At 32.8% G+C, this 16366-nt stretch overlaps 1 protein-coding gene across 1 annotated transcript; it reads right to left on the reverse strand.

Moving 5' to 3' along the window:
* Positions 1–13780: 13780 nt before the first annotated feature.
* LOC123659924 (KRAB-A domain-containing protein 2-like) lies at positions 13781–14913 on the reverse strand. Its single transcript, XM_045595087.1, has 3 exons — positions 14568–14913; positions 14108–14483; positions 13781–14009 (listed from the first exon to the last, which is right to left on the reverse strand). The coding sequence occupies exons 1-3, from the start codon at positions 14911–14913 to the stop codon at positions 13781–13783; spliced, it is 951 nt and encodes a 316-aa protein (XP_045451043.1).
* Between the last annotated feature and the right edge of the window lie 1453 nt (positions 14914–16366).

Consider the following 16366-nt stretch of genomic DNA (forward strand, 5'->3'; position numbering starts at 1 on the left):
GCAACTGGGGTTGATGAAAAAGTGTCATATTTCAATTCCCTTCTCATCCGATTATTTGATATTCATGCCCCTATACGCCCTGTTCGTCTTAAGCATCTTCCTGCTCCTTGGCTGACCGACGATATTAAAGCTTTCCAGGACCAAAGAAACAGGGCTAAAGCGAGGTACAGGTCCGATCCGAATTTACAAAATTTAGAGAGGTATAAGAACGTTCGAAATCGCTGCAACATGACTTGTAGAGACGCACAACGACTATATCCATAAATCTGTCCTCGAGGAGACAGACTCTGCCAAGGTATTGAAATTCCTCAAGTCACTCGCAGTTGATAAATTCAAACAATCCATTCCTACAAATTTTGTTGACATTTATAGCCTTAACAGTTACTTTACTAAGTAATGTACTATCGATATTACCACTAAATCTGATACTATTAACTATCTTTCAGCCTTACGTACTCCTTTTGAATTTTCATCTTTTAATTTTAGTCAAATATCTTAGTGTGGTGTTAAAGAGAATTTACTTGCTATTAGCTCCAATGCTGTAGGCTGTGACTCCATTAGCTGAAAAATGTTCGTTCCTATCGTTGACTACATCATTCCTGTCTTAACCTATATCTTTGACTATTCCTTCGCATCTAGTACTTTTCCCTCCCTTTGGAAAGACGCTCATATTATTCCTTAACCTAAAAATCCATCCAACTTAATCCATCTGTCTTCTCCGATTTCCCCCCTATATCTATCCTACCTTTCTTGACCAAGGTTTTAGAGCGTCTTGTTCACCAACAGCTAACATCATACCTTTCCTGAAACAATCTTCTAAATCCATTTCGATCCGGTCATAGCACGGTAACAGCAGTTGTCAAAACCTCTGACGACATCAGACACGCAATGGACGATCGAAAACTTACGGTTCTGGCTTTACTTAACTTTAGTAATGCCTTTAATACTGTAGACTTCGTCCTGACATCTACTGTTGTCTGTGTTAGATTCCTTTAACATATCTCCACCGGTAATTGACTGGTTTTAAAGTTACTTGTATGGAAGTCGGCAGCGTTTGCAAGTTCAAGATACTTTCTTTGACTGTCTCTTCTTCTTCTTTCTTTATTTATAAATTCAGTAACTATACACTTATCTTCTCTCTATCACCTGTATGCAGACGATCTTCAAATATACACTCATTCTAAGCTGGCTGATCTATTACCATACCCATATCAGATACCCACGAGTATTTACCAAGTAAATAATGACTTGGACCTTGTTTTTAAATGGAGTAACTCTTACGGGTTAAAAGTTAATCCTTCTAAGTCTCAAGTGATTATCGTGGGTAGATATAATGAAAAATCTAGGAACCACTTTCGACCGTTATCTCTCTTGGTAACCTCAATTAACTGAGCTTAGCCGGAAATTGTTTGCTGCCGTCGGTTCACTCCGTCGACTCCAGTGCTTTCTTCCCTTGCCTACCAAAATTGCGTTAGCACAATCACTACTTTTACCTATCCTTGACTATGCAGATACATGTTTTCTGGATCTCAAAGAGGAGCAACTAAATAAGCTTGAGCACCATCAAAATCTCTGTATAAGGTGCATATTTGGTCTTCGCAAATATAACCACGTCTCCGATTTTCGCAGTAAACTCAAGTGGCTCCCAATTCGCCTTCGCAGGAATACCCACGTACTTACTCTACTCTAGTGTATTCTTTTTAATCCTTACCTTAGAGAACGGTTTACGTTTCTTTGCAATTCCCGTGAACGTTCCCTTAGATCTGAATCCAATTTGCTTCTGAAAATTCCTCCCCATTCTACTTCCTTCTACTCCAATTCCTTTACTGTTAATACTATCCGTCTATGGAATTCCATCGCAAAAAATCGAAAAGTTCCAACGTAATCTTGTTTTAAGCAACGCCTTAAAAGGCATTATACGTCGCTCATGAAGTCATAACTGTCGTGATTTGTAGTTTACTTTAGATATATATATATATATATATATATATATATATATATACAGGGTTACAGGAAAAGTCGACCTAGATCCATTAAGGGCGTATAGTACACACCATTTCTGAATGATTTCACTATGGAACCCCCCATCCTAAACTAAACCGTTTTCGAGATATTCGAGTTTTAATTTTTTTTATGAAAATGCCCAATTTTTCGGCTATTGAATTGAATATTTTGAATTTTTTTGACTCTTATGATTATTTTTTTGGTTTTTTACATGAATAATGAGATGCTTAATGACCTCAATGACTAAAATTGCACGTAAGTTAACTAAATGGGTCGTTGTAGACGATCGAAACTTAAGAAAATAAGTACAAATTATAAAAAAATATTTTTCTTTTCTGGATATCTCAAAAAATTATTACGGCAGTTGCTCTGCAAATGTGCTTAAAAACATCTACATTTTATCAGCTATCCAACGAGGTATAACAACCTAGGGTTGTATTTAAACTCATAGAAAAAAACATAGTTGAAAAGGTTCAGGTAGTAGGTAGGTCTAACGGGTCCCTCGGCTATTGTCCGTCAAGTTAATCCGGTGCGTGTGAGCGAGACAACTTAAGATTTATGCAGGTGAGAGTGAGAAAAAAAATTATGCACAAAACAAGTTTAGGGATACAACATGCCCATTGTTTTGTATTTGGTCGTTTGTTTGCTTGCCATCAATTTTAGTCTGCTCATGCGATTCGTCCATGATAGATGCGAATTATTGTGCTTTCGGATTTCCACACGACTTGGCTTTGTTTCAGTGTCAGAAGTCCATGCGTCTCGCGGGATCTCCTTCTTCTATTACATGTACCGGCGTGTAGTGGTATGGATACAGGCCTGCCGTATGAAACGTAAACCACACTTTCCACTGAGTTAGGCCCAGTTCACGGGCAACAATATTGGTCGAAGTGGTTGGGTCTCTTCTGAACCGTTGTACGATTTCGTTATCTTGTTCCTTGTCGTCATCAATGACACGTGGTCTTCCTAAGTCCGTACGTCGTCGCGAAACAGAGCCAGTTTCACAAAGTCGTCGGTAAACTCCGTCGAAAACGCTCACATCAGGTACTCGACGGTCGGGATAGCGTCGTATGTACTCAGTCCGAGTTTGTGCGGACACGCAATTGCAGTATCCGTAGCAGTGCATATCCGCATATTCTTCGTTCGAGTATGTTGCCATTTTCAACAGTCCAGTATCACAAGCACAAATCAGAGTCCAGTAAACAAGCACAGTAGTCACAGTAAGAAAAATTAGTCCAGAAACAAAGCCAAGTCGTGTGGGAATCCGAAAGCACAATAATTCGCATCTATCATGGACGAATCGCATGAGCAGACTAAAATTGATGGCAAGCAAACAAACGACCAAATACAAAACAATGGGCATGTTGTATCCCCAAACTTGTTTTGTGCATAATTTTTTTTCTCACTCTCACCTGCGTAAATCTTAAGTTGTCTCGCTCACACGCACCGGATTAACTTGACGGACAATAGCCGAGGGACCCGTTAGACCTACTACCTGAACCTTTTCAACTATGTTTTTTTCTATGAGTTTAAATACAACCCTAGGTTGTTATACCTCGTTGGATAGCTGATAAAATGTAGATGTTTTTAAGCACATTTGCAGAGCAACTGCCGTAATAATTTTTTGAGATATCCAGAAAAGAAAAATATTTTTTTATAATTTGTACTTATTTTCTTAAGTTTCGATCGTCTACAACGACCCATTTAGTTAACTTACGTGCAATTTTAGTCATTGAGGTCATTAAGCATCTTATTATTCATGTAAAAAACCAAAAAAATAATCATAAGAGTCAAAAAAATTCAAAATATTCAATTCAATAGCCGAAAAATTGGGCATTTTCATAAAAAAAATTAAAACTCGAATATCTCGAAAACGGTTAAGTTTAGGATGGGGGGTTCCATAGTGAAATCATTCAGAAATGGTGTGTACTATACGCCCTTAACGGATCTAGGTCGACTTTTCCTGTAACCCTGTATATATATATATATGTGTGTGTGTGTGTGTGTGTGTGTGTGTGTGTGTGTGTGTGTGTTTGTGTGTGCGTGTGTGTATGTGTGTGTTTTGTATATACTAAAATATTTACTTATTTATATATGTTTTGTTTATATTTATGTAAGTCTATCAAATCGTAGTTGATATCTACGTATGTCTGATAATGCCTTGTATTTTTAACATTATGCATATAAACAATTTGTTTAACTTTATTTATTATTGATTTTTCCTCCTTGATATGTACACACTTCTAACCGCTGCTACTATATCATGTCCAGTACCCAAAGGTTCATCATCATCATCATTACAGCCTATACAGTCCACTGCTGGACATAGGCCTCCACAAGTTTACGTCAAAAATAACGTGAACTCATGTGTTTTGCCCATAGTCACCACGCTGGGCAGGCGGGTTGGTGACCGCAGTACTGGCTTTGTCGCACCAAAGACGCTGCTGCCCGTCTTCGGCCTGTGTATTTCAAAGCCAGCAGTTGGATGGTTATCCCGCCATCGGTCGGCTTCTTAAGTTCCAAGATGGTTGTGGAACCTTGTTATCCCTTAGTCGCCTCTTACGACACCCACGGGAAGAGAGGGGGTGGCTAAATTCTTAAACCCAAAGGTTATCTGGAAGAAATCACTATTTAGCGATAAGATCGCCTTTGTACATCTTGTATTGCATCTTTCTTTATATGTGTCTGTATTTTGGTGTACATTAAGAATAAATAAATAAATAGATACATAAATAAATATCTAAAACAAACACGATTAAAAGCAGGTGACAGCTTGTGATAAGATAGCCATTCATATTTTGTATTATCTATAAACTCTCGATAGATACAACAAAATAATGAACATTTAGAAAGATAAGCAACCTTCCCGTCTGTCCGATAACAAACCTAAGCAGAGTAGTTATTATCAACGCCACTCCGGAAATTTGTATGTCGAGTGCGGCCACTACCTCATTACGGCGCGGAACATCTTCGCGTTAAATAACCTATATTTGTTCCCTTTGTTATTCTAAACAATGGTGTGCAATTACATAACACAATAGAAAACCTTTAAAGACATTATTTAATTTAATATTGTATATCACCAAGCCAATTTACCTACAATTTTAATTAATACATTTTCTCTGTGTGTATTCATTATGCTATATTTTATTTAGTGATCGCGTCTGTCTGTCGCGATATACTCAAATTCTTCCACGTCCCATAACATACACTGGTGAAAAGAGTACTGGTGCATTTTACGTTTGAAGAATCGGTTTTACTGCGATTTTTTGGAAAAAAACCAACAGATTCGTAATGGTTTATATGTACCTATAATTTGTTATTGTTTTGTAGTGATTGAAATACGATGATAAAATTATTAATGTCGAAATGAAGAAAGCCGCCTGAAAGCAATCACAGACACGCTGTCTAACCCCAATGAGATATTCTAACAAAACATTGTATGGTATAAATATTACTTTTTTATATCCTAAAATAGCATAAAAATCTGTTTTGCAGATAGCTTACTACTGCCATCGTAGCTTCAAAAAATGGTTACGTACAATGCAGTGTACAACTTAAATGAATAAAGTGAACCTTAGTAGTTATAGCCAAAAAAAATAACTGCGAAAATAAAGTGCAAATCTCACACCGATGGGACTCGCTTCAAGCGACCTCTCCTATGCCGCGCCCTACAAATCTACTACGTTTGCTATACCTACCTATATCCAACGAGTAATATGTCCTGCTCGTGTGAAGCCGGGTCGGGTCAATAGTTTCTTATAAAAATGTTTATAAAAAAATGAAAAGCATTTTTGATTTAGAACGTGATTTTCTAATTTTCAATTCAATTTAATCTATAAAAGATGCATTTTTTTAAACAATTTTTAAACAAAACAAAACATGTTTTAATAGGTATTATGAAAAATGATAATTATGCGTATTGGTGCACTTTGGTATAGGTATACAAATTATTTTACTAGTAATCATTTCTTAATAGGGTCAGCTACGTTTTAAAAGTACGTGTAATTAAAATGAATTTCAAAGTATAAATCATCTTCGTAGAACGTAAAAATGTTGTCATAGTACGTTACTATGAGCACATTAATTTCCTTTATAGCGAAGGCAAGAAGAATTTGAATGAACCAACCAGACTATGAACTTTTCGAAGGAATCCCTCCGACCCGTATCGAATACTACATACTCCTGGTTTGTTATATCTTCACACTTAGAACCGAAGCATTTTAGGGCATTTAATTATAGTGGTTAAATTTATACATTATGGCGGGTTCTTCCATAAATTTTTGAACTATGTCTTCCATTTTGTTTTTACTCAGATAACAATAATTGCGCAGTATAATATTTAGGTATATTTTTCCTTAACAACAACTTTAATACTCGTACTATGACTTATTGATATATTATGCGTTAATAATTTTTCCGGAGATGACACAGGTATGAATAATGTCACAAACAAAATGAATGAATGCGATATATGAGTGCGAGGACGTTACCTGGAGCAATTCGCCCACAATGTGAGCTTGACCTATATTTTAAAGGTATTGATCGACCAACTACAAACAAAGGTCTACATGCATCGCTGAAATGAAGTCATTTGTCAATTTATCGAGTGGAAGTATATGAAATAAACTTGTTGCGCACAATTTCACGCGAATCGCTTCTCGCTTCGACTGTATTACCGATATTTAGTATATTTAACATAATAAAGTATATTTGACTATTGATCATTTTGAGGAAATTGTTTATACATAATTTAAACATCGCTTTAATCAAAATTCATATAAATAGATAAAAATTAAGAATTAATTATTTCTATCATTTTCTTAGTCTCGCTTTTTAATACAGTTTTTAATAATATAAATAAGCTTTAGGCTTATTTCATTTTTCAACAAGATCAATTAATTTGCTATGTAATACTTTACTTCCACTAGAAACTAGTTTGCTAACAGCAGAAATATTAAATTATTGTAACAATTTAGATTTTCTTTATTTGAACAGCCATATTACCCATCCAATTATCTTTTTTTCGTTACAAATATATTAAAGGCATTCGTTGTTATACGAGCAATTATTTTAAAATTAATTTCACTAATAATCATACACATGTGTAAACAAAATATAAGGTAATAAACTTCAGCATGTAGTCATTGACATTTCGCAGTATATAACTTTACACGGTGGGTATACCTGGCACTTTGCTGTCTGGGGTTTCCTGCGTGCGTTTTAACGTCATAAACGTTTGCCAACCGCAAATTCCATTAACAATCGAGTGAATAATATTATTAAGTAGATATTTCCTGTTTTAAAAGTTTAAGCTACGCCGCGAAGGAGTCGACATTACTTCAGTGCCGTTTGTGAAGTGCAGTAAACATATTCCATGTGAGCGAAATGGAAAACGTGACGGAAAGTGATACCACAATCACCACGGACTTAGTAACGGATCCCAGTGTCACGTCAAGTTTATTTACAACGGACACGATCACCTATGGTACAACAGAAGAACCAAATATTAGTTTTCATAATACATTTTCAAATACTTCCTCGATTCAAAATGAAGTGCAACTGCATTCTACCGTCTTCGAAATATTTACAATACTGGAAATTGTCATGACAGCTCTAGAATTATTATTATCAACTGTCGCAGCTATCAAAATTAAACGATGGAGAAAAAATTTCAGAAATCAAATGTTAATGCAGCTAAGTGTCGCACGATTTATAAAAAGACTTATCTTCCTTGTACAATTTATGAGAGAAAAATCTGAAGATGATCCATCAAATAAGATAAAAATAGCGTTATTAAGCTTGCAGGTTTACATAGATTTCGTAATAATTATTCTAGTCAGTTTTTTTATCAAACATATGTATGATACCTTAATAATAGTGATAGTGAAAATAAGTAAAAATAATTTGTATAGTGTGTTATACTGGTCGTGGTTGCTGCCAATTCCAGTTAGTTCGATGTGGACAGTGATAACAATCATTGAGGTACTAGATGAGTGGATGTCATATTTTCTGATCTGCCTTTTATTTAGATGGCCGCTCATTTTGTTAGGTACTTTAACTTATTTAACTGTGTTGTACAATGTCATGACTGATAAAATACGAAAGTTTGCGAGAAGTCTTACAGTTGTCACATTTTTTCTGTGCTTGGTTGTTAACTTTTACTTATTTTCTAAAGACGTCATAAAGTTGTGGTGTTTCAAATCGTTTTCCACCATTCTTGTAAGTTACATATTGGGTTTCACATTAAACTTCCTTATTCTTTGTTTTTATGTAATACTAATAATGCTTAACTTTAAAAGCCAGGACAAATCATGTAACTCATTACCAAACTGTAGTACAGCTACTGCGATACACTAAATTGTAATTCTAAAATATTATGTTTTACTAATATTTAGTATTATTTGATTTATAACTGTGTTCAATTTTGTTAAAATACATTTGATCATATTAAGACTCTATTGTTTCCTTTAATTTAACTTTAGTAAACTCGTAAAAGAATACTAAGTTGATCGGAACACGTCTTAAATCTACACCAGACAGCCCAAGAATTTATTATAAACAAACATGTTTCATAATTTATTAAAAGCTTATCTTGTACTAAATTTGTCTTTAAAATTCACCACACAATCTGCAGTAAACGAAAAAAAAATCTGAGATATTTATGCCCATTAACCTATTTAGCGCCGCCCTCATACCATGACCCTCATAGAAGAAGAAACCTGTGTCCAATTTGGAACGTAATTATAGCGAAGTAGGCAAATAACAGAATAAAATATAAACTTAATTTAGCCACAAAATTTCCAATAAAACCTTCATTTACGTTAAAGAAAAATTAATGCAGGAGTTCCATATTTATATAATAAGCGGACAAAGGATCGTAGAGCGTCCTCGACGAGATCAATTCCACTGAAATCCGATTACCGTAGCGCCTCGTTGCTTTTGAAACGCATGTTCTTCTCTATTGTTCCTCCCTGCCTCATCTGATATTATCATTGTTTCTCCTTAGATTACGTACTTTTAGCTGTTCTTAATGAAGATATCTTTTCTGATACATTTTTTATTACCAGATGATTATTTAATTATTATTATTATTTTGTCCAATCTGGTCAAATAAATTAAGATATAATTAATTATTTATATAGACTACATAGTTTTCAAATTCGTTAGCTCTAATCTGACGTCAATTACATCGACAAGTAATTCATCGTAGGTACACAAAAAAAATAGTCAAGAAAATACGCGTTATAAAAGATTACTAAATAAGTTGTAATCAAATCTCGATGAAATTTAAATGAGACCACATGATAAACATCAGCTTTCGATTAAATTAAAAATCATCAAAATCGGTATGCCCAGTAAAAATTTATGCGGTATAATATTTACGAAAATAATTATTATATTATTATTATACGGCAAATTTCAACGTTGGTTGACGAAAAAATAGTCAAGTAAAAACGCATTATTATATCTTGTTTTTTTGGAATTGTCCTAATTGGTAAACAAACCGCTGTCAATCGTAATTCACGTTTTTTCCGCATTTATCACTCACTTTCACAAAATATTAGCTTACGGACATTTGTAAAACTCCATTTACTATTTATTTCACTAAAAACAAATATCAATTTATCATTTTAAACACATAAAAACTACAAAATACGAATTCCGAGAGTACAGATAACTAATATTTTCGAATATGACATTTCAATATCTTTTTTTATAAGGCAAATAGGGATGTGGTCATAATATTTTTAGAAGTGAATGAGTATAAGTGAATGAACAGCATGAGCGATAAAATAGGCCATGTTCTTTAATTATATTTTAAAATTTCACGAATTATAACTTGTTAAATAATATTACAGTAAAGCGATTTGTTATTTATTTGTATTTTGTTATTAATTGTTTTTTTTCTTCTTTTTTTTATGTTGAGCGCACAAAAAAAATGCTTACAAAATATTGCAAATGTCAATCATTTATGGTAAAGTGTTCATTGTAAAGGTTTTATTTTATATTATGAATATTTCTGAATATCAATTTCATCCTGAACATTTTTAATGCTATCCCATATAATATTAAAGTATACCACATAGCAACGGCATAAACGTTTACTGTAGTTCACAGGAAAAAATTTTGAGACTTTAGGATGAGACTTAAGATTACCCAATGAGAGCTTCGTGGAGTACAATGTTATTAGTCCTTTTTTAGATGTTAGAGAGAGTGTGCCGCCGGCGCAAGGTTTTTTATTCATAGTAAATACAAATAATGTGACAATAATATTAATAGGGTCGACTTTTTTTAGACACAGGCGGCCCCTTTATTTTGTTGTAAATTTTATTTTTGGCTTTTTTTTTACCGACCATATCACATAAACGAAATATATAGGGGACTGTCCACTTTGTATGGGGGTTTCGGCCCCGAGTGGACAGTCACTGAGAATAATAATTATATATTAATTTAGTAGTACTAACAAGTATGAATTAGAAAAATGATATAGTTTTGTATCCAGGTGTTTCATTTTTTGTTTTTTTGTGGATAATTACAAGAAGGTTTCTGAAATAAAAAATCATTGTTTTGTTATTTTTGTTTTACTAATCGGATTCGTACGTTAACAGAATGTTATCTAAAAACTAGGCAGGTAGATTTATAAAATCTTGAAACCTTTTTCAGCCCAAAAACCAAATAATTTCATGACATGGCCACAACAACCTACTGTCCGTCGACCAACCATGCAGTTGCAATAATATTTTTTTATGGCTTCTCTGCCTGACCTTTATTGTTTACATATAAAATAAATACAAAATATATTTTCCTACTTATGAATATGCCTACTGTGTATTTTACGTCGCAGTAGTGATGAATTCTCGGTTGACGGAAAACCTTACAGTAGGTTGCTATATCACCATGAAAGCAACATCGAAGTCAAATGAATGTATGAAGCAAAAGTCTGTAGTTTAGGGTTGCCATAATAAATAATATTTTCAATAAACAAATAAATCGATTAAATCGATAATCGAATTTAATATAATTAATTGCTTGCTTTTTATTTAGTCAATAACAATGTTTCTAAAATAGTTTATTTTTCACCAAAGTTAAATGTTTTTTTACTAAATACACTTTTATAGACTTTTTTCTTATTAATTCGATTTAACAATACTTTTAATCGATTTTAACAAATAATTGATTTAAAAATATTTTAAAATCGATTGTTCGTTAATAATAATTGTTTTTTTAAGACTGGCAACGTGTTGTAATCAAATCACCAACCGAAAATAAACTAGAAGTATATAATTAATGAATTAAAATACTTATTAAATAAACTTTTCATCAGTTTATATTGATAAAACTGCAATTCACGAATAAACATGATTTAATTTATGAAAATTATTGGTATATTTGTTTTTTTGTATGAATTCTGTTCACCTTGGGCCAAAATGGACAGTCCCCTTTGTTGCCTTTTATGCTCGATGCTCGATTAATATTTTTTTTCGTAATTCTGTACCTCTACTAATTCTTAGCAAAAATATTCAATATATTATTAGGTTTTGAAATAATTTTAGCAATATGGTATCATTAAATATTTCGATGTAAAATTAATTTTACTTTGTCTATGGCTTATTGATATTGTTCATTCATTTGCTCTTTGTGTCACTTCACTAAGCTACACTATACTCTAATTGTCTGTGGTCATAAGTACGCCATATTTGTTTACCAATTAGGACAATTCCAAAAAAACAGACCATAGATATAACTCGAAAAGTAGTTGTTAGATTTCATATAAATTTAAATAGGACCAAATGACGCGCACCACCTTTCGATTGAAATTTTTTTATTTAAATCGGTCCACCCAGTTGAAAGTTCTGAAGTCACATACATGTACATAAAAAAATATAGTCGAATCGAGAACGCCGCCCGCTTGTTTAAGCAAGTCAATCCAATTAGAAAAGATAAATCTACAAGATTCTTTATGTTTGAACTTTTAATAGCTGTAGCACTAAACTTTTTCCTGGATATTTTTAAAAAAGTACATTAGGAAATAAATGTTCGTGTTAAATATGGTTTAAATAAAAATTTTCGTCGAGCATACATGCAAAAATATGGTAGTAGGTAAAAACCTATGTACATAAACAAGGTAATTAAGTAAGTTGCTATGATTGTCTTTAATATTTAAAAATCAAATTAAGTAAGTGCGAGTACTTAAATCTCGCGATAAGCTTTTATATCATATACGAGTAAATTGAGTAATAACTTCACAAGTTGATAGTAAAAGTTTTAAAGGAAAAGTTTATTTAATTATTTTAGCATATTTAAATAAAGGTATTTGAGTCATGTTTTTTATAAAAGTAAAAATAAATAACATATATAGCAAATTAATTATACTAAAGTTATATATATATATATATATATATATATATATATATATATATATATATATATATTTAGTAAAGTTAAAAACTGCTTTCAAAATAAACTACAAAATAAAGGCTATTATAAAATTACTCATTTAAATAGTCATCTGTAAAATAAAATATATTAAGTACGAGAACATAAGTAATTATATTAAAAGAAAAGAGATTGAAGAACTGTAAAGTTTTATTAATAATTATAGCACTCGTTATAATAGCTATCCTTCTAATCTTAAAATAATGTTTATTGTACACGACTATCATTTCATAAGAAAAAGTTCAGAATTGCTTTTGACGGTTACTTAAGTTTATATCATCTATCTTACTTTAGCGTGGACCATTCAACGGTAAACAGCTTTGTTCAATAATACAATGATTCATTGCGTCCAGTTTTTATCTTTTTTTAAAAGCCAGTAATAAGTATAAATATACTTTTTCTTCTTGAAGAAAATATAAAAAGAAACTTAGACCTATCATTTACATATACTCGTAGATGCATCCGTGACGTGAATAGTGTCGAAATAGCAGGAACTTACAATGACAAACAACAAACAACATGGTAAATATTCCGTTTTATATATAAATAGTAGTATAGCGATCATAAAAGTTTAAAAACTTGTGTAGATAGAACTCTATATAGTTTTTATCCGTAAAAATGTGTTGTCTGTAAAGTTGATTTACAGACGATACTTTAACGTGATAACGTCATAACAAAACATCTCATCAGCGGTAGGCCAATCGAGAGTAACGGGATAATGAGCATAACGGGACAATGAGTCATCCATTTTCGTTCATCGGTTTGTTAGACATTGTCACGTCAAAAGTGACATACCTATGAAGAGATAGAAAGCGCAGGAGCTATGACTCAATTCCTAGTAGTATCAAATCTTAAACTATTAAACAAGCAATTATTGTATATATGTTACCGGCCAAACCCGATTTCAGGACAAACTAGTTTTGACTAGGCTAAACTAGTTCTTCCTATACGTGTTAGGATTAACTAGTATAACCTAGGCATAACTAGTTTGTCCTTAACCCGATTGGATAAACCAGTTTAGGCTAGACCAAACTAATTTGTCCTAAGTCCGATAGGATAGACCAGTTTAGGCCAGGCCAAACTAGTTGATCCTGATATAAATACGCACACTTTAGGATAAACTGGTATGGCCTATTCTAAACATTATAGTATATCAAGAAAGTCAAAATAAATGAATAAAGTGAATAAAATACTCTGTAATTGAAAAAATAATTATTTTTATTAAAACCATAATGATTCGTCGTTAATATGGATAATTGGTAATACAAACAATCATACTATAACAAATAATAAGTGTTTTTTAATAGAAGCAATAATCATATCTCAATTATTAAAATTGTTATTTATTTTTACATGGTTTACTTTGGTGGCACTTATAATTGCAGAGTATGAGTGCCTTCTTGCACTGGCATCTGTTTGTGGAACAGTTTTTGTAGCAGCTGCACCTCACAAAACCTTGGCCTGATCCAACTGAATGTTTCGTAGCTGCAGTCCTTAACGATATTTCAGAGCCTTGGTTTACATCTGTTACCTCTAAAAAAGTTTGATTGCAAATGCCGAATTCTGATCTGAAAAAATAAAGTAAAAACATATTAGGTACTTTAAAATATCATTAATGCTTCAGAAAGATAGATAAGTAATTAAGTAACAAAAAAATAAAACCTGCAATATTGATTCGTCATTTTTCTGAAGAATAACTCCAATAATGTTTCTGAGATCACCTTTGCCTTTGTCAACATCTGGAATCGGTACAGTCACATTATCTTCAATGTTGGCAGGTGGATGAGACTTGTCAGAAGTAGCTTTCATTTTCTTAGCGTGTTTCACAAGATTTTCTGCTGCAGTTGTTCTAGCTTTATGAATGTCATTTTCAGATGAAGAAACTTTTTCTCGATTACTAACTTCGACAACGTTATCATTTCTATCTTCTGTTAGGTTAACATTACGATCATCTTTTATTACCTTCCTTAAATCATCTTCATCTTGAATATCATTTATGATTTCTTGCGGCAAAGGGGAAGTCGAAAGTCCTACTCTGGGTTCTATTCCAAATAATGCCTTGTATGGTGATTATTTTATCCCTGAATGGTAGGCGCGGTTTTTCATGAATTGAACGTATCTCAAACCTTCTGACCATTTCGTTGAAACGTTGTCATTCATCCAAGACCCTATCATATTCTCAATATCTTGATTGGCACGTTCAACTGAGCCCTGGCTTTGACTATGTCTGGCAAGCTCACTTATAACATTATTTACAAATTCCCTACCGTTATCAGATTGAAGAATGCACGGCATTCCTATAGTTAGAAATATATCATTCAAATGGTAAGCCACCTCTGCCGCCCTCTTACATTGTAGGGCGCGAAGCAGAACAAATTTTGTTAGATGGTCTTGGTAAACCATAATAAATTTAAAATTTCCATCTGGTTGTGTCTGAAAATCAATCAGATCTACCTGGCACCTACTATTCATTTCCGAATGAAGAATGGGCTTAGAGACTAATCCTCTTTTCTTCTTTGTTTTATTTTGATGACAGACACAACACATATATAAATACAAGCTTATCATTTCTTTTGTGATATTGGCATATTTTTTTGATGTTTCGGCTAACATCCTGTCCCGAAATTTTTTTTAGACTGTTTAGACTAGGCCATACCAGTTTATCCTAAAGTGTGCGTATTTATATCAGGATCAACTAGTTTGGCCTGGCCTAAACTGGTCTATCCTATCGGGCTTAGGACAAATTAGTTTGGACTAGCCTAAACTGGTTTATCCTATCGGGTTAAGGACAAACTAGTTTTGCCTAGGTTATACTAGTTAATCCTAACACGTATAGGAAGAACTAGTTTAGCCTAGGCAAAACTAGTTTGTCCTGAAATCGGGTTTGGCCGGTAACATATATATACAATCTGAATCTCGGAAACGGCTCCAACGGTTTTCATGAAATTTATTATGCAGGGAATTTTGGGGAAGATAAATAAATCTAACTTGGATTCATTTTTAGAAAATGTCGTTTTATCCCAGTTTTTAGACTGAAAAAATATCGTTAGAGTACGAAGGTAAATTTTGCAAATGTCAGTTAAGTTCTAATAGCTCAGGTGGGAAATCGGCTGGCCGCGATCGACCGAAAAGACCATGGTTTAAATCCTCGATCCGTTGTTATTTTTCTTTTTTTTTTCTAATTGCAATCGTTATTTTTTTATTTAATAATGTATGTAAAATCGAAAAATATTATTTATATTTTATCATTATTGGGACGAAGTTTCTTACGGCAGGCTTGACATTTGGCCGGAAGACCGAACTGAAAAAAATGTGATACTAAAACCGTAAGAAAAATATATAACGGAAGTGACGTAATATCAGTCACACGACTGTATAATATGGCGTTTGTTAAACTAAAATATTACTAGTAAACTTTTTTTTAAATTATTTATGTAATTTTACACTGTCGACAAAAATAAATAAAGACGCAAGTTTTTTATTTCACTTAATAGCTATATATATATTTGTTTGATTTATTTTATTTTACGGTATTTGTTATTTTCTAAAATACTAAATTTCCTAAATACTTTTATGCACTTAATTAAAAAACCAATCAACAAAACTAAAAAAAAAAAAATCAGGCACGAGTCATATATAAAAAATTATACATTTTTTTTTCAAATTGTATTGCTTCTACACTATCCGAAGGAACGTCGTTCCTACCTGGTGTCCCATGACACCACATAATTTTTTTTAATAATATTAATCACTCTAAATGGAATTTTTTATCTATTTATTTTATTGTATAATAGCTGAACCCGCAAACGTTGCTTTGCCATATACATACCCCCCCCCCCCCCGTAATCACCCCTCCTTATAACTTAGGGGTATGAAAAATAGATGTTGGCCGATTCTCAGACTTACCCGATATGCACACAAAATT

The sequence above is a fragment of the Melitaea cinxia genome, chromosome 14 (genome assembly GCF_905220565.1).
Source record: "Melitaea cinxia chromosome 14, ilMelCinx1.1, whole genome shotgun sequence".
Classification (NCBI taxonomy): Eukaryota; Metazoa; Arthropoda; class Insecta; order Lepidoptera; family Nymphalidae; genus Melitaea; species Melitaea cinxia.